Here is a 24,593-nt window from a genome sequence, read left to right as displayed (position 1 = left end):
ATATGAAATAGAAGAAACTTTTGCAATAGGAACCATCCAGTCTTGCTCAAATCCATATCATAGAAGAAAAAAATCAAGAGAACAAATGTAAATTATTATTTTTAATCACTAATTCAGATCACGTTCAAAAGAAATTAAACATAATATAAATTTTAAGACTAAAAAGTATTACTCAAATTTCTAATTACTACTTAGTAGTAGGTACATTTTTTTTCTCATACTTTTTATCTTTTTGTTTAATTTACTTATATATTTTTTTTAAATTAATTAATTTATTATTAACTTCTAACCTCAAGGTAAATTTGGCTCCACCCTAAATAACATAAAGTAGTGAACAGAAATTTGAACATGAGCGCCGAACATATAAGTAAGACGAAAATGTTGTTCAGCCTCTTAAATAAAGGGTAAGGTTGGGCGGAAACACTGCCATGGCCAAGGCTCATATTGACAGTTCTATTTAAGATATATATAGCTATGAAACTTCACAAAATTACACTTTAGCTGAATAGTCTTGTATTCTATTTCGTTTGATTTAATTTTTAAGTTTAATTTGCTCTAAAAATATTGGCCTTTGTCTTAAAATGATGAAAGCTATTGTTTCCAAAAAGGTCAATTTCGACGTCAACATTGTATACCAACAGATATGAATTGTGCTTTAGGCCCAACAATTGCAAAATCTTAAATCTGATCAATGAGATTTGTGAATAAACACATTTAATCTTTAATTAGTAAAACTTTTTATGGTAGGACAGAATTATTTTTTTTGTACTTCTTCTCCTTATTTCAAGTTAAAAGGTCGTTAGATTTGTATAAATTTGTTTCTGGAATTCATGACGGGAAACAATTACTTACTCCCAATATTTGCACCTAGCAGTAGTATATATGACGAGTTGACGACAATGTAAAGAGTTCGAACATTATTAGTGTATTTCAACTTGTTGTAGTAAATAATATATCTAAATTTCAAATTGCTAATTACATTTATTATTAGTGATTATTCAGAATTATCTTTTATGTGATCCAATAATAATTTTTTTTATACATTATCTTATCAATATAGAGAAAGTTAAACTCTTTATCATTTAACGAGATAAAGAAATATCATTTCTAACATGTATCAAATTGTAAGTGGCCCTAATGATGTGACTTGGAAGAAAAGTTTAGAATGTGCAAAGTAAAGTAGCTGTAGATCAACTAAGTATAGATTAAAAAATAGGCTACTATCAGAGTTGACGCAAAATTCCATAGCTAAAAAGCTTAATGTCAAAAATGTTAGAAAGAGAATTATATCTAATCTAGTGTAGCCTAGCTAGCTGCTAATGCCTTATAGCTGACTATTATATTAGTGTAACGCATCTTCCCTCCTTTTCTCATTTTGTAATAGATGCTTTATCAATGTGTACTCAAATTCACATGCATCACAGAAAAAATATTCTAAAATTAATTTTATTTAAAAAAAGAACATTCCTCGAAAATAGTGTAAACACTACCAAAGATGAAGCAAAGAAATTTGCTAATATTAGTTAGCAGCTCAAAATAAAGGATTGAAGTGTCTCAATAATTGTGTTATGGGACTTTTAAAAACTTGAATAGGGACATAAATATGAGAATATATTGTAGGTAGAAAAGAGAATCTTGTGCATAGATGCAATATTGGTTATGCTTGTTGCCTTGTATATCTTGCATATCTAACAAAATCTTGACACCATAAATACCAAAACAGATTGTGTCATTAAAGGGGTCCATTGAATGTGGCTTGCTGCCAGTCTTGGCCCCTCTTCCAGACACACAATTTTGTTTTGTTTCCTTTTACTCACAGAAAGTTTGTTGAGGCTAAGGTGGGCCATTTTGAAAGGCAAAATCCAATGGTATTATGACAATAAAGATCTTGATGACTCTATTTTTTGTTTTTTCTTATGTGAAATTTACACTACGTGTCAATCCAAACAAAAATTGTTATCAATTTTGGTTCAACTATCAATTATTTACCCGATTTATCTATTTTTTTTTTTTACACAGTTCTTCATCATTTCTCCACCACGTAGTAGTACCACCACCATTAGGACTAAACACCATTGAAAATCCACTGAACTCGTTAAAGTTGAAGCTATCCGATCTAAGAAGCGAAATCGGAAAAGTGTTGTAATTCGAAGCGAGTGTTCAAAAATCTTGTTGATAAAATTTGTGTGAAGCTTATACTAAATTTTGATCTCATTTAGGATTGATTTGAAGGGTTGCTGGTCGAAATTTGAGCAGGTGCATCGAAGATGACTAGTTGAAGCACAATGTATATCTACATATATTATCCCGTATACTATGTATCGCTTGTATATCTATGTATATCTCCTATGTAAATCCGTAGATGATACGTATCTGTGATTTTCTTGAAAATATGTGATATACAGGACATACACGTTTTATACATTGTTGCAGTGATGCTTACTAGGTCAATTTCAACTTTGAATTTTGACTCCAAACCAGTGCAAATCACTTCCAATCTTCCTCAAATTTTGCATGTAGCCTTCTCCATGTGTTTCCAACGAATTTCAACCACATCCACTCAAAAAATAACTACTAAACAAGATTGTTAGGCTAGTCGCTTGTATATAGAATTGTTGGGCTGGTCACTTGTAAATGTTTTCTAATTGTTATATATTTTTTAAAATTTTCCTTTTCTTTTTGCTATTTGTATCTGGTATTCGAAACATATTGGTCTGACTAATTTTTAATTCTACCTGATAGCTCCAGCAAAGATGGTAAAACACTTCTTACCAATAGAATATTCATTTAATTTTCAAAGCTATTTCTAAAAATATCTGATTAAGATAGACCCATGACTCTATGGGATTAGACAACCTTCACCTCTCAATTTTCATTTCCCCCTTTTCCATACCCTTTTAGCTCACTTTGGATCTGAAGTCTTTTTGGTTACTTTTGTAGTTATGTAAATAAGGAAAGGGCAGCCCAAAGTAGTTGTTTAGGGTTTTGAAAGGATCCAAAAAGGAATGTGTTGTTTCCATATATGGAAAGTTTCTCCAATGTAATCTTTGCTCAAAATTACTAAACAACTTGGGATGGACTTTAATAAATTGCTCGAACAAATCCAGCCTCAATCCATCTCATGTGGCCTGAAAAAGGATGTAATTAAATTGCTGTTCACATACAAAATATCCCTTCATTCTTTAGTCAAAACAAGTGGCTCAAATATCTTCGAACCATTTATAAATGGGCTCAATTTATCTTAATTCGTCATAGTTTGCCTATTTATCTTAGTTGAACTATCGAAATGACTCATCCACGCCATTTTTCATTAACGCGGGTTTTATAATACCGAGATATGACACTTTGCCTCCAATTAGAGGTCCGTGTGGTTTAATTAAACCAAGCATTTGTGGGTCGGGTTTTAGTTTAATTTAGGATTTAATTTGTCTTTGATTTAATTAAACGACGTGGGCATCTAATTGGTGATCAAATTCGTCATATCCCATTGTAAAACCGACTTTATGAAAAAAATGGCATAGATGATGCCTACGTCCTCATAGTTGATAAATCGTAAATATTGACGAGTGGCATAAATGAACAATTTCCGATAATTCGATGGCATATTTGAGCCTTTTCCGATTAATCTATAAGAACATTTCATTCTCTTGTATGCATTAATTCTTTTTCTTTTTCACATAGTTAACCGAAAATAGGAAAAACTTAACTGCACTTGTCATTTAAATTGTGATATTTTGACTATTAAATTGTCTCCTTTGCGGACATTTGTTTGTATAGATATCTACTTAATTATTTTTAGCGTCATTACTATACATATACCATGTTGCACAAATTAAAGTTAATTAATGAGAATAGATATTACATTTGAATAATAGATTGGAAAGTATCCATACATGGAAAGCCAGCACTATATTCCAACTGTTGAAGAGAAATACTGTATAAGGCATTCAATAAATGTGAAAAGTGTATCAAGTATTGTATTAACTATTAAGTACAAAGAAATCATTCATCACTATGTTTGCAATTGGACTACTTTCTAGGGGGATAAAGTGGCAAATTAAATAAGCAGAGGGAGCATTTGTTAAGATTGTTTCCAAGTATTTAACTAGTTACTAGTTATATTGAACAAATCTTGGTAAGATCTTTTATTAAAGTTCCTATAATATTTGCTTCATGTACAGTACATAATACACAGTACGTTATTTTTTGTCTGGATGAATAAGATTTTGTAGAAAGATAAAAAAGAAAACTTTGGTTCATTAATCATTTTTCTAGATACTATGGCAATTAATAAAACTTCATATTAGTAATTTTTGAACAACTGCATAAGAATAAACACAAGAAATATTATAATAAAAAGAGTAGAAGTTTTTGTGTTGAAATTATATAATATTTCATATTAAATTATTTATCAAAAAAATATTAAATTACATGTAATAATAGGTAAGCGTTTAAAATAAATGTATTAAGTAACTTGAAAAAGCAGAAAAACTGACATGCTATAAGATGTTAAATTATATTAATAGCACCTTATATAATTGAAACCCATAAAAACTACTCCTGATTTATGTAAGTAATACATTGGATTTTTTAATATTAAAATTATTTATTTAGTGATAGATAATGAAGAAATTATTATGTAGTGATTATACTATTATTAATAATAAAAAGATTGTAATATAATCATACCTTTCTATGTCAGTCGCCGACACGCCCTTTCTAATAATGTTTCACTATCATAGGCTAATTTTCTTTAAAACTGATTCTTTTCATATTATATTTTACCAGTTTATAACAACCATTTACCCTATAACAACAATAGCCATTATTATAACGATACTCTTTTATTTATTTATTTTTTAAAAAAATTACCTCTATATAACGTTCTTACTTTTTTTACCTCTCCCCCAGGAGCTCCCCTTTTTGCTCCCTTAGGTGCGGAGGGAGGAAGGGCCAAGGGGGTTCGGATCATCCCCTTCGGCGAAAAATTACATTATTTATACATGGTTAATTTTTTTTTTAATGTATATATAGTAGACGTTGAACCCCATTTGACTTCTTCGTGTGTTTACTTTTTCATACTTTGAACCCCCTTAGTGAAATCCTGGCTCCGCCACTACCCTTGGTGACTCGAATCCACAACCTTCAGGTTGGAGGTGAAGGATGCTTACCTAGATATCTAATATTATTATAGATATACAATAGTCAATTGTTATAAAAAGACAATTAAAGGTCTAGACAAAATACACTACTATAGAGAAGCCTTTTTTTTAAATTTTTTTTTAACCATAGAGAAGTTTTTTTTTTTTTTTTATAATTATATAGAGATATTTGATTGTACAAGAATTACTAACTTTAAAAAGATATTTATATCTTTAAATAGTTTGCCCATATATTACTAGTTAATACATATACCTTTTTGTATAAAATAATGCATAATTTTTTTACATGACTGATTATATAATCATTTATTTATAAGACCGACCAAATATTGTATTTTATGCTAGGATTAATTCTACAATTCAATCAACCAAACGAAACCTTTTTCTCCACCCGATGTCCGATATCTGCATTGGAGCTCGACTGTACCCGAATTCGCGTTGCGTAAGGCCATTCGGAGAAGAGCTCCCTAACAAAAGTTTTTTCATGGGCAATTCGCACAATGCCCTATCTTGGGGTGGCCTTTAATTTTTGCTCCTTAAATCGCTGGTATTTAATTTTTGCCCTTCGGGTACTTTAAGTAATAAAAAAATGGAGAAAATATCCATGACATTGAAAAAATAAAAGAAGAAATTTGGATCTATGAACTAATTTCGTAAGGCAAAGATTCTTGGGGCAAAGTTACATAGGAACTATGCCTTGTCCGGTATAGTTCTGTAGAAATTAAGTTATCAAGCATAACTTCATTTCTACGGAACTTATGCCGGACAAGGCAAAGTTTTTATAAACTTATGCCAAGCGAATTATTTACTACACAACTTATGTCGGATAACTTAATTTTTACAGAACTATGCCGGACAAGGCATAGTTTTTATGTAACTTTGCTCGACAAGGCATAATTTATATGAAACTTTGTCTTGCGATTATTTTTATTCCGTTGGGGATCGAACCTAGACTATCTACTTTTGTAAACCGGCGAATAAGGATACTTTGGCCTACATATTTCCATTAAATGAGAAGCAGGGACAAAAATTAAAGACCAGCGATTTGAGGGGCAAAAGTTAAAGACCAGCAATTTGAGATGCAGAAATTAAAGACCGCGATTTGAGTGGTAAAAATTAAAGACCAGTCCGTATGAAAGGCAAACTGCACAAAAAAAGATTTTTTCATACATAAGATCTGAACCCAAGATCTCTAATTAAGGGAGAGCAACCCTGCATCTTTTTGCGGTAAACCTTTCTATTTTGGGACGTGTCATTAAGATGATAATAATAACTCAATATCTTAGTATAATAAAAGGTTAGAGCGGGGTATTGTCTTCATTTGGAATGAAGTACTGTACTTTTCACTTAAAAGAGAGAGAAAAAAAAGAGGGAATTTTATAAAAGATTAGAAGAAATGAAAAACAAGACTACTTAAGAGTCGGTCTAGCAAGAACCAAAAATGTATAGTCCACCGAAAAATTTGGCCTATAAATTTGATGAATTCCCACATTTGTAGGTTCCTTTAGATTTGCACTTAAAAAACATTGAATTTTCTTTAGATTTGCATTTTAAACTTTTTTTTTTTTTTTCAATTTAATGATCTGATATGTCTCTCAGATACACTTCCTTTCTCTTTCTTAACCCTTGCTCTTTATAGCTTTATACTGTATCTTTTTTGTACATTTTGTGTGTGTATATATATATTGTTTACATTTTAAAAAAAAAAATAAAGTTGTAATCTTTTAGCTGAATTATGGAGTTTGTTTGTATGTAAATTTATTTATTAATCTGCTATATAAGTTTGCAGATCTTGACTTGATGACCTACAAGATTTTCATGTAACGTATAAATGGGGAATTGGGGTTCTTGAATTTGGCTTTTTTCTTAATTTTCTTGAAATATTTTCCATTTGGGGTTTTAGATTAATTGTATCTTAACATTGTTACAATGTCTATAAATATTTGTCCTTTAGGTTTTTACTTAAGTATTAGTGTATAATTTTTTCTTGCATATGATGCCTAGGACAACTATAATGGCTATAGAGGAACATAACCATAGGTGTAGTAATAGTAGTGGGGGTGGGGCTGGTGGTGGTTCAAGTGGTAGTGGTGGTGGTGGTGCTACTAGTAGAGCTTGTAAAAAATTGAAACAAAAAAAGATCCCACAAAGAGGACTTGGTGTTGCTCAACTAGAAAGAATTAGATTAGAAGGTGAAGAACAACATAAAAAAGATCCAATTTTTCAAACACCTAGTGTTTTGGTACCAAAATCAGTTCCTTTTAGGCCGCCAACGATGGATCTACCTTCGAAAAATTGTGTCTTTAGAACAAATCAGTCTGCCTTAGTTCTTGATGGTTTTCGTTCGAAGACGTTACAATCATCAAAATCACTAGGTGAGTTAAGTTGGTCATCCGTTTCGGGTCCAGGGAGTGGTGATAATTGCCCTAAATTGTGGAGTTGTGAGTATAGTCCTGAAAGAGAGAGCCAACAGGGAAATCGAAATCGCCATGGTGTTGTTTTCGGGCCTAATGTAGACTTGCCTAATGAACTGCATAACCCGATTTTGCCTTTGCCTGGTGTGCTGCAAAGATCACAACAATATCAACTTTCTTGTTCTTCATCAATGGTAAGCAATGTTATAAATCATCATTAGCTTATCGCGTTTAAGATTTTGTTTTGATGTGTTTGAAATGCTGATTAAATCGCGTTGTCGTAACTGCAGATGAATATCTCTTCAGGGATTTCATCATCATCATCATCTGTACTAAATTATCAGATGGAGCCCCCTTCAAACCAAAATTATTATTCCTGTAATTATGTGCCTCTGTGGCCTGAAGAAGTGAAGGTAATTCTTTTATTCTACCAGTTAGTCACTATCTTTTTAGTTAAAATCAACTTTATTTATGGTCTCTTGTGTCAAAGGCTGAAATACAGTTTACCTGGATATCCTATTGGTTCTAGTAAGGATCTCAGTTTGTACAAAAGCGTTACGGGTATGTGCTTTGAATTATAACGATGCAGACATGCCATTTACTTCCGATTTCTTTAACATCTCTTTCTTCTCTATGCCTCCTCTTCATTTCTTTGAACTTGATAGAAAAAAGCTTTAGTAATGCCTTCTACTGCCCAAAAAAGTAAAGGAATTCCACTTTGTGGCCCCAAACTAATTTTCGGACTAAATTGACCCAAGTCCATGGTTGAAAAGTGCATCTTAAAAGATAGAATAACAAAATGCTATAGTCCTAGTAGAGACAAACACTAGGTGATTTCTTTCTATCTATTCAGCCTTTCTGGGATTGCGCACTCGGTACACCGTTGTTGGTGGGAGGTGGCAGGGTAGCTCGTGGAGTTAGTCGAGTGCACGCAAGCTGGTCGACACCACGGTTATAAAAAAAAAAAAAAAGAAAAAAAGAAAAAAAAAAAAAAAGGATGGGCTTCTGGTTGAGGCTGGAAAAGGGAGAAGGGGAGACGGAGATGCGGGAGTAGAGGGTATATTAATTGGAAAGGGAAGTCCGATGGTTTGAGTGTGGTATTTTATTTAACTCCAGTTTGAGAAGGTTTTCTTGTTCTAGATGAACTTGCTTCATGGAGGATTTTGTCCACAAACATAGATTGGTGAGATAACATGTCTCCAACCATTACTTCAGGGGGAAAAAGTGGAACTCACAACTAAAGAACCAAGACTAGTAGCCTGTTTGGCCCAAGCTTTCAGAAGCCAAAAGCGTTTTTTTTTTTTTTTTTTTTGGTGTGTGTGGTTAAAACATGCTTATTTTGAGGAGTTAAAGTGTTTTTCCAAGCTTTTAGGAAAAGCAGAAGTTGTTTTTAAGAAGTTAAAAAAATGTAGCTTCTTCCCAGAAACACTTTTGGAACCTTGGCCAAGCACAATATGTTGCTCTAATATTACAAAGTGCTTTTCGCATTGATTAGCCAAACACAAACTGCTTTTCTCCAAAGGTACTTTTCTGAAAAACACTTCTAATAAAAAATACATTAAAATAAGCAAAATTTGGAAGCTTGGCCAAACACACTATAAGTTTATAGATGGTTTATTTTTAATTTTTTTGGTTGATGGCTACATCTTTGATTTCTGATGATGTATTGTAGATGATTGGCATGAAGAGACCATATCCCTTCTCTCCGGAGTTTCCGCCAGTCCCTGCATTTCACTGCAAATTTCCTCCTGACTATGTTAACCTTGCATCCAGATCACCTGAATCAGCATCTTGCAGTAATGAATGTGCAGCCAGTTTGGAATCAGGAAATCTGCTCAAAAGGTTTGATATTTCCAGCGATCATTGCATAATTTTAGTATTTCAAATACCAGCTTAGACTCTTTTCGCACTTTTCTCCAGAGAAATTCCTTCAGGATCACGAACTCTATCTGAGTCCAAACCAAGAAATGTTGTGAGACAAAATAAAGCTCTAAATGGAAATTTCCTCACGTTGGCTCCTCCTACATCTAATTCAGCCCTTCAGAGTCGAGATATATTTATATTGGAATCAGTAACCTGTCAGGTGAGAACAAAGGTTCTACCATTTTTATTTTTTGATACCTTTAGGGGTTGTTTGGTTGCTGGCTAGGAAGGAAATTATTCATGCATTAAAACTAGTGTAGTTAATACCAAGTCTGGTGGCTTTTAGTTGCTTTGTATAAAATTCAACACACTAAGTACGGTGTTTGGTTATCATTTAACAATTCCACATAACTAAAACATGTATAAGTTTTGAGTCAATTCATGTATTATTTTATACAGGGTAGAAGATGGAATAACTAATACATGAATTACTAAACCCTGCACAACTCAAACCAAAGAACCAAACGACTCCTACTTATTGGTTTCTTAATTTTGGTGTAACGTTCTTCTGCCTTTGTTAAATCCACAGGGAGTTGCTGAAGAACCTACAACAAGCTCAGCCCTAAGCAGATCAGTTGAACAACCTATCTTTGGATTCTTCCCAACTGCCAAGGTACAAATCGACCAAGAAGGAACGAACAAACGCAACTGCCACGTTGAAGTAGGAGGAAACATTGATCTCAATCTGAAGCTATAGACGTTAGTCCATTTTTACATGGTTGTGCTTTTTCCAGGAGAATTTCTGTATATCTCCTGGTGACATGGCTCGTTGTGTTTCTGCACGGCTTTCCTTCCTCTATGTGGTAGAATAGCATTCCTTCCAATGAATGTCCTCACCAATTAACATTTGTAGTTAAACGTCGATTGTAACTTCTGTGAACTGTTACTGTAGTATCCATATCGAGTTAGATTATTTTGGCTATTAACTTTCACATGTCTTGAGTCCCTCAAGGTAAGTCAAATGAGGAGAATCTGGCAGTAATATGTTGCACTTGCTGGGTCTATGAATGTTCATTAGATCAGGGACAAGTATAGGCAGGATATCAGTCACCTAAATGCTTGAGCTATTAAAGGTTTTTGCTCAAAACAATATAAATATAAAAAGAGGCAGATTTTGGAAAGATGGACAATTTTCTTTTCTTCAGAAGAATTTACTTTGCGTACATCAAACATGTAGAAATTGTATTTTATCAAGTTATTTTAGAAGTCATTTGTAGAAAAGTGATTAGTAAAATAGAAAAGACGATTAGTGAACTTAGGAACAAAATCAAGAATGAGGAGAAAAGTGGAATATCACATTGGAAAAAAAAAAAAGAACGCAAAAAACAGAACAGGAAAAGAAGTATAAAGGAGAAATAAATCATTTAAAAGACCTAGAAATATCATATCACTATTTAGTAAACTAAATGGTGCCTTGAAGCAACGCTTTTGCATTATTGAATGGCCAAACTCTCCCCTCAACAATGAATAATAGACATTCTCCCTCCTTTATCTTACGCAATGTCTATTTTACCCTTGACATTTTCAATCCTCCATCTATGTAACACCTTTTTATATTATATAAAATTTATTTTTTTAACCTAGGTATTTATAGATTTTTATTTAAATTCATATTATAAAAGTAGAATAATGGTTTTGATGAATTTATCACAAAATCTAATGTTACTTTTTATGATTTGATATTTTAAATATACACACAAACATATTACCTGTTATTTTTACATACATATATATATATATATGTGTGTGTGTGTGTGTGTGTGTGTGTATTTAAGTTTCACTTCTCTTTTATTCTCTATTGTCAATATATAAACGAGTTTTGGTTGTCATTAATGGAATATTTTAAATTATTATTCTAAATTCATTTATAATATAAATAGATAATCTTTTAGGAATTTGTTATAGAATATTCCTCTATTTTTATTAATTATTTTGTATTATCTGTATTGAAATATATTTATAAAGTTATTATTACCTATTATTTTTACTTCTATAAATAGATATTAGAGTTTTGATTATTATTAATAAAAAAGAAATTCTTATTCTTCTCATTTATTTTCATTATAGATGGCATTAAGTTATATACTCAACTAGTATTTCTCATTTTTCTTTTTCCATCTCGAAAATAATATTTATTTTTCATAGGAAATTGTTACATAGATTAAAGAGATAAAAAATCAGGATTTTTATGAAGTAAAAGAAAAAAAGACAAGTTGATAATGTAAGGATAAAATAGGAATCTAAAAAAGTCAATTAGAATAAATGGGAGAGAATGATTATTGTTCAAAGTTGAGGGGGGAGTTTGATTTTTAAAACAAAGTTGGAGGGTGAACATGATTTTCACCCCAGTGTAAATACATACTGCTAGTTTATAAGAAGGGAAAAGGTCAAAAATATCCCTCTACTTTCATAAATTGGCTACTTTTACCCTCCGTTACAAGTTGTTGCCAAATATACCCCTACCGTTAGCAAAGTATTCAAAAGTATCCCTCATTTCTAACATATTCCCACATGAGCAAGCCTAGTCATTGGAATTGGGTGACATAGATGCCACATGACATTTAACTTATTCTATGTGGTGCCTACGTGACAATTTATTTTATAAATTAATCTGGAAAATTGATTTTTTTAAAAATAAATCTGAAAAAATGGCTTTTATTAAAAATCTGAATTTTGCTTTGATTTTATAAAACCCATTTTTTAAAAATATATTCTCGAAAATTGGATTTTTTAATTAAAAATCTGAAAAATGATTTTTTTTTTTAATCTGGAAAACTGTAAAGTATTTTTTTTAAAGTGTCCTAAAAATCTTTTTTTTTTTAAAATATGAAAAAATTGATTTTAAAAAAATCATTTTACAAAATTTTCAATAAAAAAATAATCTATTTTTCCAGTTTTTTTCAAGAAACGGGTTTTATAAAATTAAAAAAAAAATAGATTTGTTTTTAGAAAAATCAATTTTCCAGATTGTTTTTTAAAAATTGCCACATAGGCACCACATATAATAAGTTAAATGCCATGTGGCATCCATGTCACTCATTTCCAATGACTGGGCTTGCTTATGTGGAAATATATTAGAAATGAGAGGTATTTTTGAATACTTTGCTAACAAAAGAAGAGTATATTGACCCCAACTTATAACGGAGGATAAAAGTTGCCAATTTATAAATGTAGAATGGTATTTTTTTACCCTTTTCCCTTATAAAAATTGTATTTGAAATGTTAAAACAAAATGATGTTATAAAAGCTTTCAACAAACTGTTATGAAATAATATCATATTTCACACTTTTCAAATCTTCCATAGAATGCTCTGTGATATATATAGTCTGTCAAACTGTTATATTCTCCATGATCTTTGAGATCCTTGCATGAAACCATCTAATTAACTTAACTATAGTAGGTAGGCGTGTACAAAGAAAACCGCATCAAACCTATAATTATAGTCAAATCGAGAAAAAAATCTGGTTAATGATTTGTTCTGACTTGATTTAATATTAAAAAAATAAATTCGACCATAATTGTTTTGGTTTGATTTTAGCTAAAAAACAGTTAAACCGAACCAAATCAACCCGATATTATATGTATTCAATTTTAAAAAAAATTTATACATAAAAATATTAATTTGTAATGAAATTTATAAATATTTCTTAAACTTTTTCATAGTTTTTGTCATTTAACATATTATTTCAAGCTTGAACTTAAAATTTTGGATATAAATAATTTTTATAGCCCATAAATGTTACTAGTAACTCAAATAAAGTTCAAACCAATACCAACTCAACACTAATGCTAACAAAAGAAATTCAATTCTAACGCTAGGAATGACAATAACAAAGTACCTAACTTATACTTTTTTCTTTGTCATGTAATTAATATTTATTAGCTGTACTTATATTAGCATGAATTAGTATTTTTAAATTATGATCATTTTCTTTATGTCTTATAAATTTGCAATATTTATTTTAACTGATTTTACTTTCTTTTTTGTTAAATATTTTAATATAGTGTCATCACTCATCTCATATTTTGTATTATTTTCTTAATAAACACCTTAATTATATAGTAATATCTTACTAGGACTAAAGAAATATTTGAACTAAAAGTTATATGCTTTGTATGAAAACTTTTCCAGGAAAAAAACCCAAAAAATAAAAAATAAAAAACCCGATTTTTATTAGTTTGGTTTATAGATTTAAAATCCCGACGCAATTAATTTGGTTTGATATTTGAAAAATCCGAACCAACTCGGTCAGGGGTAACGTTCAATCTTGTTTAGTTTGTGGCTAAACCAAAAGCACCAATTATAAATTGATATTTATATAAGATTACTAAAGTGATCTAGATTTCTTGCGTTTACAACAGTTCCAAAACAAGGTAATATGCTTCAACGGTGCTTCCCAAAACCTCATGTCCTCAAAAAGTTTGATACAGTTGTTTGCCCGAACCGCCGTAATTGTCAAATGAACCCTCGTAATTTTCAAGTACGTAAAATGACAGTTTTCTTTTGCATAATATGACTGTTTGAACCACTCTAATATCAGCATCACAAAACAAGTTTAAAGTTTCAATGAATCATTCAACATCAAAAAGACCAAAAGAAAACCATAGTTAATTCTAACAAAACACTAATAAACACCCATATGACCCGAATTGTTACTTCGGTCAGAAGATCCTCTTGACCCAATCGATGACAGAGAGCCACCTCTAGTGCCTGCAAAAGAATGAGATAATAAATACAAGTAACTGTTGTTTCTTTATTTGTTATCTGACAAAACAAGTCGCAACAACCAAACAGATTTCAGATACATATCGGCATGTATCCTATTGTTATACTGTATTTTGTCATAATGGACTGAAGGCTCAACTTTGATTTCTGTTTAAGAAAAGAAAAACATTTTACTACAAAAATATAGCCTTCAGGAAGCATTTCCACAAATCTTCCTCTCTATCATGAACCCAACTCAGTATGTCATTTTTTGTATAAGGAAAAAAACAATCCAACAATAAAGGCAAGAATTGTGGATATGACTGGTTGCCTTTATAGGAAAAAATTAATCTCACTAAAGGCAAGAATTGGCTGGTGGCCAGGATCAGTTATGAAAATGAATTCATTTTGAGCTCACTAAATTCTCAAGGGATGTTCTAGTGGCCGTAGAAACGGCCTCTAGCAGAAATGCAGAAGGGCCGCGCACACATACCCATGGCGCTGCGCCTTCCCCGAACCCCACGCATAGCGAGAGCTTAGTGCACTGGGCTGCCCTTATGTTCTAGTTGCCTGATTTCTTAGAATCAGCCATTGTATAATGATGAGGAATACTAATAAATATGCTAAAAAAGATGCCAACAAAGCTAGCAGAGAATCCTAAGTCTTGTTCAGCCATTACCTGCACGATTTTCACTTTTTTAAGTTCATGTACACCCAGAAAGTCAAATATTTACATAAATGATCACACTGTGTTTTTTGAACATTTCACATATAAAATTCACCTAGTAGTCTGATCCTCTCATATGAGCTACACCTTAGCTACTAACAACATACATAGACGCCTAAATCTACGTACTAATTTAGTTTTTCAAAAAGTGGCATTTCTGTATACTGAAGGAGCTAGCATAAAGGTTCCCCTTGAAAATATGCATATTCATCCAGATTTTCGAATTTACAACGTAAGCTATACATAATGAGATTTCAGCTTAGCAGTTTCAACTACATGAAAGAAACTACAAGCACCCCCCACTGACACACACACAAAACTAAAACAAACAAGTAATTACACAGCATGGCCAAAAAAGACAAGACAATGTATAGAGAATGTAGATGACCTTGTAGATTTACTAGAAGCACTGTAAGTTTATCTTTATCTCTAAAATCTTTTTTCTTTACTGTCTGTTTTTGGAGGTCGCTAGCATACCCTTAATGCTGAGGAATGCAACAGTACCAGTTTCTCCAAAAAAAAAAAAAAAAAAAAAAAAAGACAAGACAGTAAAGAAGAAAAATCCATGTTACTCAAAAACCCGATAATGGTTCATGTCAATGCTTAACTTAAGTCAATGAATAGATATATTTGAATTATACATCAGTTAAGAGGCTATCTACTACTGACTACAAAATCCTGAGAACTATTTCATCTTTCTAGACGTTTTTACGCAGTACCAGCAAAATCGAGATTATGAAGAAGCAAAATCTTGTAAGCACGGACAGTAAGTTGAAGTAGTAGAACCATATGTATTAGTAACAAAGAAGAGAACTTCCTATCACCCAAGTGAAGAAAAAAAGGGTGATTCACATCGATGTACAACTAGAGAGAAGGTCAATCGATCTACTGTTAACATAGGTATTCAGTGTTCTAAGATTGTTATTACAAATTCAGGCTTGACGAAGACTGGAAATCTTTACTTGAACGTAAGGATAAGGGACGTGCAGCTGCTGATGAGGACAGGGGTGTTACGTTTACTGCCTGGGGATATCATGCAGACTGTTGGTTAATTTTTCACTCATCTGTTCTTTCTGGTATACTTCATATCTATTTTAGCCAAAAAAATTATTTATCTCAGTACATTTCGGTTTATTAGTGTATTTGAGACATCGAATTTTGTTATTCCTTTTACAGTTTAAACTAAGTGGTGATTAGAGTTCGATTTTTCAGAAATAAAACTAGAACTAATTCATCCCTCCTCTTTACCTTCTCAAAAAGAATTCATCCCTTCTCTTTATATCTCTTCAAAAAGAAGATAACAAACAAACAACTATCGTGGTTCTCTGTTAGAAGAAAGGCAAATTTGCCAACCTGCTAATTTAAAGTTAAATCTCATAAGAATGTTTTAAACATTGGGTTCAAAATCCCATCATATGCAATCCTCTACATTCGGCGCATGCTTCCTACCAATGATCTGTCTAGGTTTACCCACAGATCTTCCATTATGATTTGGAAGTAAACAATAATTATGACCTCAACAGAGAGCAGAGTGACATAAGTTTTACAACCGTTTGGATCCGCAGACCGCCAGGACTTCAAAGTAACATCATATTAGGTGCAGTGTTCTTCATTTCAAATTTTCAGTTCTTTCAGACCATAATAAATAAGAATAACTTTTTAATCAGGGATAGTATCACTTTGCTGTACCATAAGCGCATCAGATACAACCCAGCAACCAGCACAAACACAAGAAATTTTAACCAAACCCTAGAACTAATCATGAAAAATTTGAAAAACCAATAACGAATCACGAAGTTAAAAAAAATGCAGAGCAATCGGTAACAATCAGATAACCAATTATACTCAGAGTGACGGAACAAGCACAACAATGACGAGATTGGAAAAAAATCAGAGGAGATAAAAGACTTGCAAAAATAAAAGAAGAAAACCCCGACAAACACTTATGGGTGGTGCGAAAGGCAGCAGAATATTACAGGCTAGAGGAACAACAACTACAGAGAAAATCTACTCATTGCAATTCATGCAGTCAGCGGGAGTAGATTAGTTGTTCCTTACATCAGCATTCACTTCTTGAAAGTTCAATAGTACATAACAGTTAACAAAGCACCTCCCAGATAAAAAGGAGTGTAGATTTTAGGAAGTGCCATATGCAAGGCTATCGCCACCGGCCACGCATGGTCTACGTTTAACATGTAGCAAACATCACTCTTAATTAGAAACTGCATGCCTTGTTTAAGGTAAAGTATGAGCTCCATTTCCCTACCAACTACATCTAAGACATGTCAAAGTTGCTTCTATTCAACTTTTAAGCAATGAAGAGGAACAAATATATAAAACTTATCTGATATCTAGATGTAACATGAAGCAACTTCAAGTATGCCAAAAGAGTAAAAGGTAAGCATAAATAACAAGCTACTTGTACTGATCCAGTGTATTATTCTGGGAAAAAATGGGTAACTTGTTGATTAAAAGCAGGAGATTTACACAGAAACGATGCCTCTCTCTAGCTCTAGTAAATCTAACTCACACAGAATGACCAAATACAAAGCCTCTTGGCTTCTTTCCCTTTTCTCCTTCATATTGATCCACTAATGCACATTAAGTTACCCTGGTCAGCGCTGCATTTCTCCCCAATTTAATGGCTCACAAAAGACGCAAATCAACATATTGAACCACAATATAAGTCAATGCATGTCTATCAAACTCTTACATTGTTTCTTAATTCACACAAGGATTATCTATGATTCCTTGTTATAGCTTTGCTACATTGACTTGGGTCAAATTTTCAAAGTATCATGATACATAGTTGATGTAGGAGTTACACTTGAAACTACTTTAAGCAAGGGTTTTAGTTCTCACTTGGTGATACCTAACAATTGCACCTAATTAGTTTAGCTTTAATATTGTGAAAGACAAAACAGAAAGAATTTTTTTTCTAAAATGTCAAATTATAAATACTCTAAACATGATAAAGGAGTTTACTATTGTAGGAATAATTGTTTTTAGAACTTAGAAATAAAGGGCAGCCCGGTGCACTAAGCTCTTGCTATGCACGGGGACCGGGAAGGGCCAGACCACAAGGGTTTGTTGTTAGAAATAACAATGATGAACAAAGTTTGTAATTTCATTTACTTTAGAATAGACAGAGCCCTCTTTTTTTTTTTTTTTTTTTTTTTTTTTTGAAATAGCTCATTCTCATATCCGGCCCTTGCAGAAATGCAAGGTAAGGCTGCGTACAATAGACCTTTGTGGTCCGGCCCTTCCCCGGACCCCGCGCATAGCGGGAGCTTAGTGCACCGGGCTGCCCTAGCTCATTCTCATATCCATTTCTCCTACATTCCCCTGTCCTTTGGTACACCACCACTCTCACGATCACATCAGCAAAATTTGTTTCCTAAAATGCTCTAGCTTGCAATGTACCTTTGCATATGTCAACGTTATACCAAACTAAAAGACGATTTAGCTTTTGATTGACCAAATAAGTAAAACAATATAAAGATAGTTGTTGCTCCCAAACGCACACGCAAGTATACGTGGTCGTACAAGTAATATAGACTGTTAAGTCCAGATATCGATCCCACAGAGACTTAGATTCTACTGTTAAACTAATTCAAATTCGGATGAAACTATTCAAGAAAGTGAAAATCAAGATGTTTGTTGAACTAAACTACAACTGAAAAGTAAACAATTTGTGATGGGTGTTTGTTGTAACTGGGAATATCTTGACAAAGATTGTAAGAGTTATCAGATGAGAGAAAGATCTAGGGTCATGGCTTTCGACAATCCAGTTGATCTTCAGACAATTTCACTTGTCTTATTTCCTGGGGTTACTAGTTGACGGTTAATTATGCCGTATGATATTCTCTCGAACTACTCACAAGCTCGTATGTTACCGTAACGCCTATATCTCTATGGTCATTAGAGGTAACAAGAACGCATTTATTTCTCCGTATTCAACTAAGTAGGGCTAAAGGGTATATCTCTATCCTCGCAGCGAAACGATTAAATCGAACAAACTCTATTTATTCTTATTACGTACGTGAATTCCCTTTCTCAAGTCCAATTCGCGCACCACGTATATAGTGTCTAACTATTGGCCGTATAATCAAACAATTAAGATCAAGAATAAATAAGCAACCCAAAATATGGAAAATCAATAGATAATAATTGTCATCAAATCAACTTTCAAGTCTTTCGCCACAACCCTAGAAGTAAGAAGTTTAGCTACTCATGATTCGTTCATAGACAAAAGAATTCATGAATAACCTAGGGTTGAAAAGGATGAAAAATAAAAGAAACCTAGAGAGAGAAAAAGAGAACGGTGGCTTACAAATCCTTCAATAATCCCCAACATCTCGTTCTCAGCTATTAAAAATATGTATATATAGGCTAGGGTAAAGTAATAATTAAGGAATCCAAATCCTAGTCTAATCGGGAAAACACCCGCAGATCCCCGCTTTCCTTCCGCGATGCGGAAGGATCGCGCAAAAATCTGCAGCTTCTCGCCTTCTTCACGCGATGCGGGCTGATCGCGCACTCTGATGCCTGAGTTTGGTTGTTCCGCTTTCTTCACGCGATGCGGATCGATGGCCTGACTTTCTGTAGCCTCTGGCGATCCTTCCGCGATGCGGAAGGATAGCGAGGTTCTGCAGTCAATTACTCTCCTTTTAGTTCGTCCTTTGTGGTCTTCGACTCGTCACCTCGTGTAATCATCATATGCTCCAAAATCAATCACTTTTAGCCCGGTTTTTCATCGTTTGTCTTCATCGTACCTATACACATGAAATATAATGACATAAGTTCAAATACGACGATTTCATCATAGATTAAGCGACAAAAGTCATAAGAGTGGGATGTAAAATGACACAAAACATGATATTTGTGCCAAATATCAATAGTCCTAAAGAAAATATACGGTAAGCAATTGGCAGCATGGAAAGAACAAAACTTAGTGGAGAAGGAAACAAGAAATTAGCTACTATCAGCAAGGGAAAGTACCAAAACAATATACTATGTCAGGCTTTAACTGTTATTCCTGTGTTTACTCATTTACCCTATTAAGTTTTCACCTAAAGAAGATTATCAGAGATGCCCCTAGATCAAACAATAGCCTTGGAAGTGCTTCACATACGGGTTATTGGTGCATTTCACCTATCAATACTGCTCAAGAGGATAGACAATGTTAAGTGCCACTTAGTTTGATGATTAAGAAACTATGCACTTCAATCAAATAGCTGATCTTGCAAATATTGTTGTTTCATGAAGCAAAAAAGGAAAAATGACTAAAAAGATAGCCAAGCAGATATGGTTCAATGATACCAGTAATATGAAATGTCTTGTGCTAAATTTGACAAAAGAAAGAAAATTTAACAGCATTTGAGAAAAATGTATAGAAAACTCTTACTAGTTATTAGTTACACGGTTGTCTTCATCTAAAGCTTTTTCAGCCTTCCTTGTTGTTGCATCCTTGGTTTCGTTTGGTGAAAGGACTAACTAGGCTTTCAATATAGATGTTTGCATCCCAAAAGTCAGCACAGTTGGTAACCTCGGGATATCTTATCGAGTCATCCTTTAGATTGTAAATCATGAAAGTTGATCCAACCTCAAGCAAAATTTGACCTTTATTTGACATGCAAAAGAGCGGACAGTGAAGACACTCAGACCTTGCAGGATTATCAGGAGTATTGATGGTGAACATTTTTATCCAGGATTCATTAACCCCATACTCCTTCATAACCAACACATCGATTTGAGTTCTTTCATAACCAGAACACAGAAAGATCACTTCCCAACGCTCCCAACTTAAGTTCAAAGTTTCCTTCTCCACAGTAGGGATGCTCCACCTTTCCATATTTCCCATCAGCCAAATTAACATAAATGATGTCCCAACCATTATCTACAGTAACACCATGAACACAAGTAACCCAGTGAAGCTTCCCATTCACAAACATACCCGACTTATAGAATGATACCCCACCACTCTGAAAATCATCCGTACTTCTCCAACAGTGACTATTTAAACTATATATTTGGACATGATGCCATCTATTATTTTTTGTTCTAATACCCACTACCTTGTAATCATCATGAAGTTCATCATATCCAAAACCATACATTGAGAAGTATCTAGACCTCAAAGAAGATCCAGAATAAGGCAATTTCTTGAACTTCCTAATTGATGGATTCCAGAGAAAGTTGTCTCGTTCCTTAATGGTAAGACAAATCAACCCATTGACAGAACCCACAATACTAACAGATTCACTGTTTTTGTTCAAAGGAAAATCCAAGTCAAATACCTCAGTGACAGAGTCTAAGGAACTAATGGAACAATACTTCAGACTGTCTTTATAACTATAAGGACACAACATGAGTTTATGGTGGGTGTAATCTTTATTATTAGAAGATGAACTAAGATGGTTCTTTACAAATTCAGGGCTAGAGATTAAAGCAAGCCAAGATTTTGAAACACACGTGAATTGCAAGAGGGATTTCACTGGTAGCCTTAAGAGGATCTCAGTAATGAGTTCTGTGGGTAAAAAAGGGATTTTTAACATTGAATCTTGCATTGATTGAGCATGGTTAGTGGGTTTTCTCCGCTTAGATTTCATTTGGGTTCCATAAATTTGAGCTCTTGGAGAAGAAATACTGACAAGCTTTTTGATACAGAAATTAGTGGCTATTAGTGTAAGTGCGTGAGAGCCAATTTTAGGGGAACGTTTCTCATTTCCTTTTATTTCATTTTCAGCATATTTCACATAAGCATAGCTGTAGTATAAAAGCTCAATTAAACACTTGTTATTGCATTATGTTGAATAATAAATCTGATATTTCCCTTTGTATCTCTTCTCTGTCTCTATTCCCTTATTTTCTCTGTTTTTCTTCTGTCATTTCCTCTGTTTTATGCTTAACATTTGAGGCTTGATATCAATTTTGGTATCACCTTTTCTTTTTCTATATATAATGAGTATAGGTTTTATAGAGTTAACCTATCAAATAGGCGGAATGGCCTGGGAGACCCCTGGATTTGTTCCCATTTGTCATTCCGGTCGCTGTACTCCGCAAAGTCCAACCAGACACTTGAACTCGATCAAATCTACTCTTTTAAACCACTCGTCTGTATGTTCTCCACTCACTCTGACATTGATGACAAATCATATCTACGTCAGAAAAATTAATGTCACATCATATATATATATCACATTAATTTAATGATCACAATAAATTTTCTTTTCATTTTATTAAATATATAAGAATGGAGATCATCTTCCTCCATTATTGTTATACCTCACAGTTTGTACATTTGGACGTTCCGAGTTAATGGCGGAAAGTTAAGGACAAGGTTATAATTTTTTTTCGGTTTTGTTAAGAATGCATAAGTTGCATGTTCATCTTCTATTGGTATGGAGCATTAAGGGTAAATTTGGAATAAGGAAAATGGAGGGCTAGAAGTTGGAAAAAAAAAATTTCATGAAATGGCCAAAAGGCCAAGGTGGCCGTCCATGTGGCATGGGTCCCACCCATGGTTGGCCAATTGTTTTGAGCCAAGAAATGGTATATGTGTTCATTTCATAATTGTGGGAGCTAAGTGTACATAAATAAAGATGACCATGCAAGATTGGTCATCTTTTACAACTTAAGGAGAATTCTAGAAAGTTTGAGAAAATGAAGGGGCTTGGCCGGCCACCTCCTTATATATATGTATAGACATGTGATGAATAAGGCAAGACTTATTCATCTTTTCCAACTCTAGAAACTTAGGGAGAAATGGAGAAAAGAAAAAGAAAGAAAAGAGAAAGAAGAACGGCCATGGCTGGCCGAACCAAGGACCATGAGGAAATGATCAAGAGAAATAATTTTGTTCTAGCTTTTCAACTCATTGGAAGGCCCTCTACAACATGGAGTAATTGTGGGAGCAAGAAAAACATTCACCCTCACAAGACATGTCCTAGCCGAGAATGAAGAAGGCAAAGGTGGATGGAAGAAGGTGAGCTTTGACCTTCTTTACATGTTTGGTAGGTGTTTATACATGTTATGATATGTAAAATGAATGAAGTTCATGAAGTTATGGGGCTGTGTTGTGTGGCCGTGTATATGTAGTATGCTATGGAAGTGATGAACTAATTTATTTAGCATGTTGGATTGTTGTATTATGAATGGTTGTGCATGTTGTAATGTGAAGGAATGGATAGAATTCATGAAATCATGGGTGTTGGTATGTTGGCCGAATGGTGGCTGCTTTGTGAAGGAAGAATGAATCAAATTTATTTAGTGTTCTTGGCTATTGTTGTTGAGAATTATATGGTGAGAATGAAAGTTTAATGACTTATGTTGAAGTTGTAATATCGTGTGGGTACTTTTTGGGGAGCCAATGTGATTTTAATATGGCTTCTTGTCTTGATGAAAATATTGTTGCTAACGTATGGAATTGGTGATGTAGTGTGTGAATTCGGAAGAAAGAAATGTATTGTTGTTGTCCCTATGGAAATGGGTGGTTTCGGTTCCATGGCATAGTGTTGGGATTGTCTTGAATATTTTGTGGATTGTTCGAATGTTCTTAAATCTTGTTTGGATGGTCGTTGGTTTGGTTGTTGTTGAATAATTGGCCGAGTTGAATTCTCGGGATGTTGGATTCATAGGGGGAGATCGCCCAAATTTCTGTGGATAAAGTGATGGCTTGGAATTGAGTTCTTCAATGCTTATGGCTAATGTTGGATGTCCGATGACCTTATGGGAGATTGTGAGAAACCGAGACGTAAGTTTGGATTAGCTTAGAGGGCGTCCAAGGTATGTAAAGCTCACCTTTCTTTCTTTGGCATGTCTTAGTGTAAATAGGCTATGATATGATCCCCGAGGTAATTCTACTCCTCCGATCCGAGCATGTTCACGATCCTTATTTGCCTCTTGATATCCGTATTCGTAATGTAGTTAAATTATGGTCCTTACGCTTTTGTATGACTAAATATGAATGTGTATAGAAAGACTTTGTTTGTAAAAGAGTCTGTAACTACGAATGTCCGTAACTTTCGTAGATGGAACCGGATGGCCTTGAAACCTTCGTAGGAAGTTTTGTAGTGTGTAATGACCTTAAACCTCCATAGGCGGACTCGGATCGGTTTGATGATTTTTCGTGGGCCCGCAAGATATTCTTTGTATAGTTCTAACAACTTGTTAAAAAGAACTTAATATGACTGTTATTCCGACACTCGAGTATGCTTACTTAGTTATCCGTTAAGTCTGTATGAGGATTCTTATACATATGATTCCGATACGTAACTATGATGACCAAAGTTTTATTTGACAAGTCCCGAGTGACCTCCGAAAGAAATTGGATTTAACTATGACTATTGGCTTGACTTTTAAATGATAGTCCGGTTTGATTGTTCTATGGAATCTGTGTATATGTATGAAATGAGAATCCGTATGTATATGATTTTGGTACGTAACTATGATTAATAAAGTTTTAGTTGATATGTTTCCGAATAATATCCGGAAGAGATTTGATATGACTAATGCTATTGGCTTGTAAATGATAATTTGTTTGATTATTCTGTTAAGTCTGTACAAATGTTGTAAATGCATATAGATCCCACGATTCTGCTCGTGCATATTATTGTTACTTCCTTCGCCGAGTCCCGGGCCGGTTACTATTGTGCGCACA

The 24,593-nt window shown here is 33.5% G+C and overlaps 2 protein-coding genes across 3 annotated transcripts; one reads left to right on the top strand and one right to left on the bottom strand.

Moving 5' to 3' along the window:
- The first annotated feature begins 6,481 nt into the window (after positions 1-6,481).
- On the top strand, positions 6,482-10,431 carry LOC132031279 (uncharacterized). The gene is made up of 5 exons (XM_059421178.1): positions 6,482-7,770; positions 7,867-7,989; positions 9,249-9,418; positions 9,497-9,659; positions 10,029-10,431. The coding sequence occupies exons 1-5, from the start codon at positions 7,156-7,158 to the stop codon at positions 10,194-10,196; spliced, it is 1,239 nt and encodes a 412-aa protein (XP_059277161.1). The 5' UTR covers positions 6,482-7,155; the 3' UTR covers positions 10,197-10,431.
- Positions 9,040-21,663, bottom strand: LOC132031280 (F-box/kelch-repeat protein At3g23880-like). 2 transcript variants are annotated; one of them, XM_059421179.1, is made up of 2 exons: positions 20,340-21,663; positions 9,040-9,525 (listed from the first exon to the last, which is right to left on the bottom strand). In XM_059421179.1, the coding sequence occupies exon 1, from the start codon at positions 21,541-21,543 to the stop codon at positions 20,695-20,697; it is 849 nt and encodes a 282-aa protein (XP_059277162.1). In that variant the 5' UTR covers positions 21,544-21,663; the 3' UTR covers positions 9,040-9,525; positions 20,340-20,694. The 2 variants fall into 2 exon arrangements, with proteins under 2 accessions (XP_059277162.1, XP_059277163.1); XM_059421180.1 differs by lacking the exon at positions 9,040-9,525 and adding an exon at positions 13,998-14,211.
- Positions 21,664-24,593: the final 2,930 nt, after the last annotated feature.

This window comes from Lycium ferocissimum, chromosome 9 (assembly GCF_029784015.1).
Source record: "Lycium ferocissimum isolate CSIRO_LF1 chromosome 9, AGI_CSIRO_Lferr_CH_V1, whole genome shotgun sequence".
In the NCBI taxonomy this organism is placed as follows: domain Eukaryota; kingdom Viridiplantae; phylum Streptophyta; class Magnoliopsida; order Solanales; family Solanaceae; genus Lycium; species Lycium ferocissimum.
This window is presented reverse-complemented; position numbering and strand designations above follow the sequence as displayed.

Excerpts from the sequence above, each read along its gene's own strand:
- LOC132031280 (XM_059421179.1), bottom strand. The coding sequence starts at position 21,543 with ATGAAATCTAAGCGGAGAAAACCCACTAACCATGCTCAATCAATGCAA.
- LOC132031279 (XM_059421178.1), top strand. The coding sequence starts at position 7,156 with ATGATGCCTAGGACAACTATAATGGCTATAGAGGAACATAACCATAGG. Across the intron at positions 7,771-7,866 it reads TTTCTTGTTCTTCATCAATG|ATGAATATCTCTTCAGGGAT; the intron begins GTAAGCAATGTT and ends TCGTAACTGCAG. Across the intron at positions 9,419-9,496 it reads TCAGGAAATCTGCTCAAAAG|AGAAATTCCTTCAGGATCAC; the intron begins GTTTGATATTTC and ends ACTTTTCTCCAG.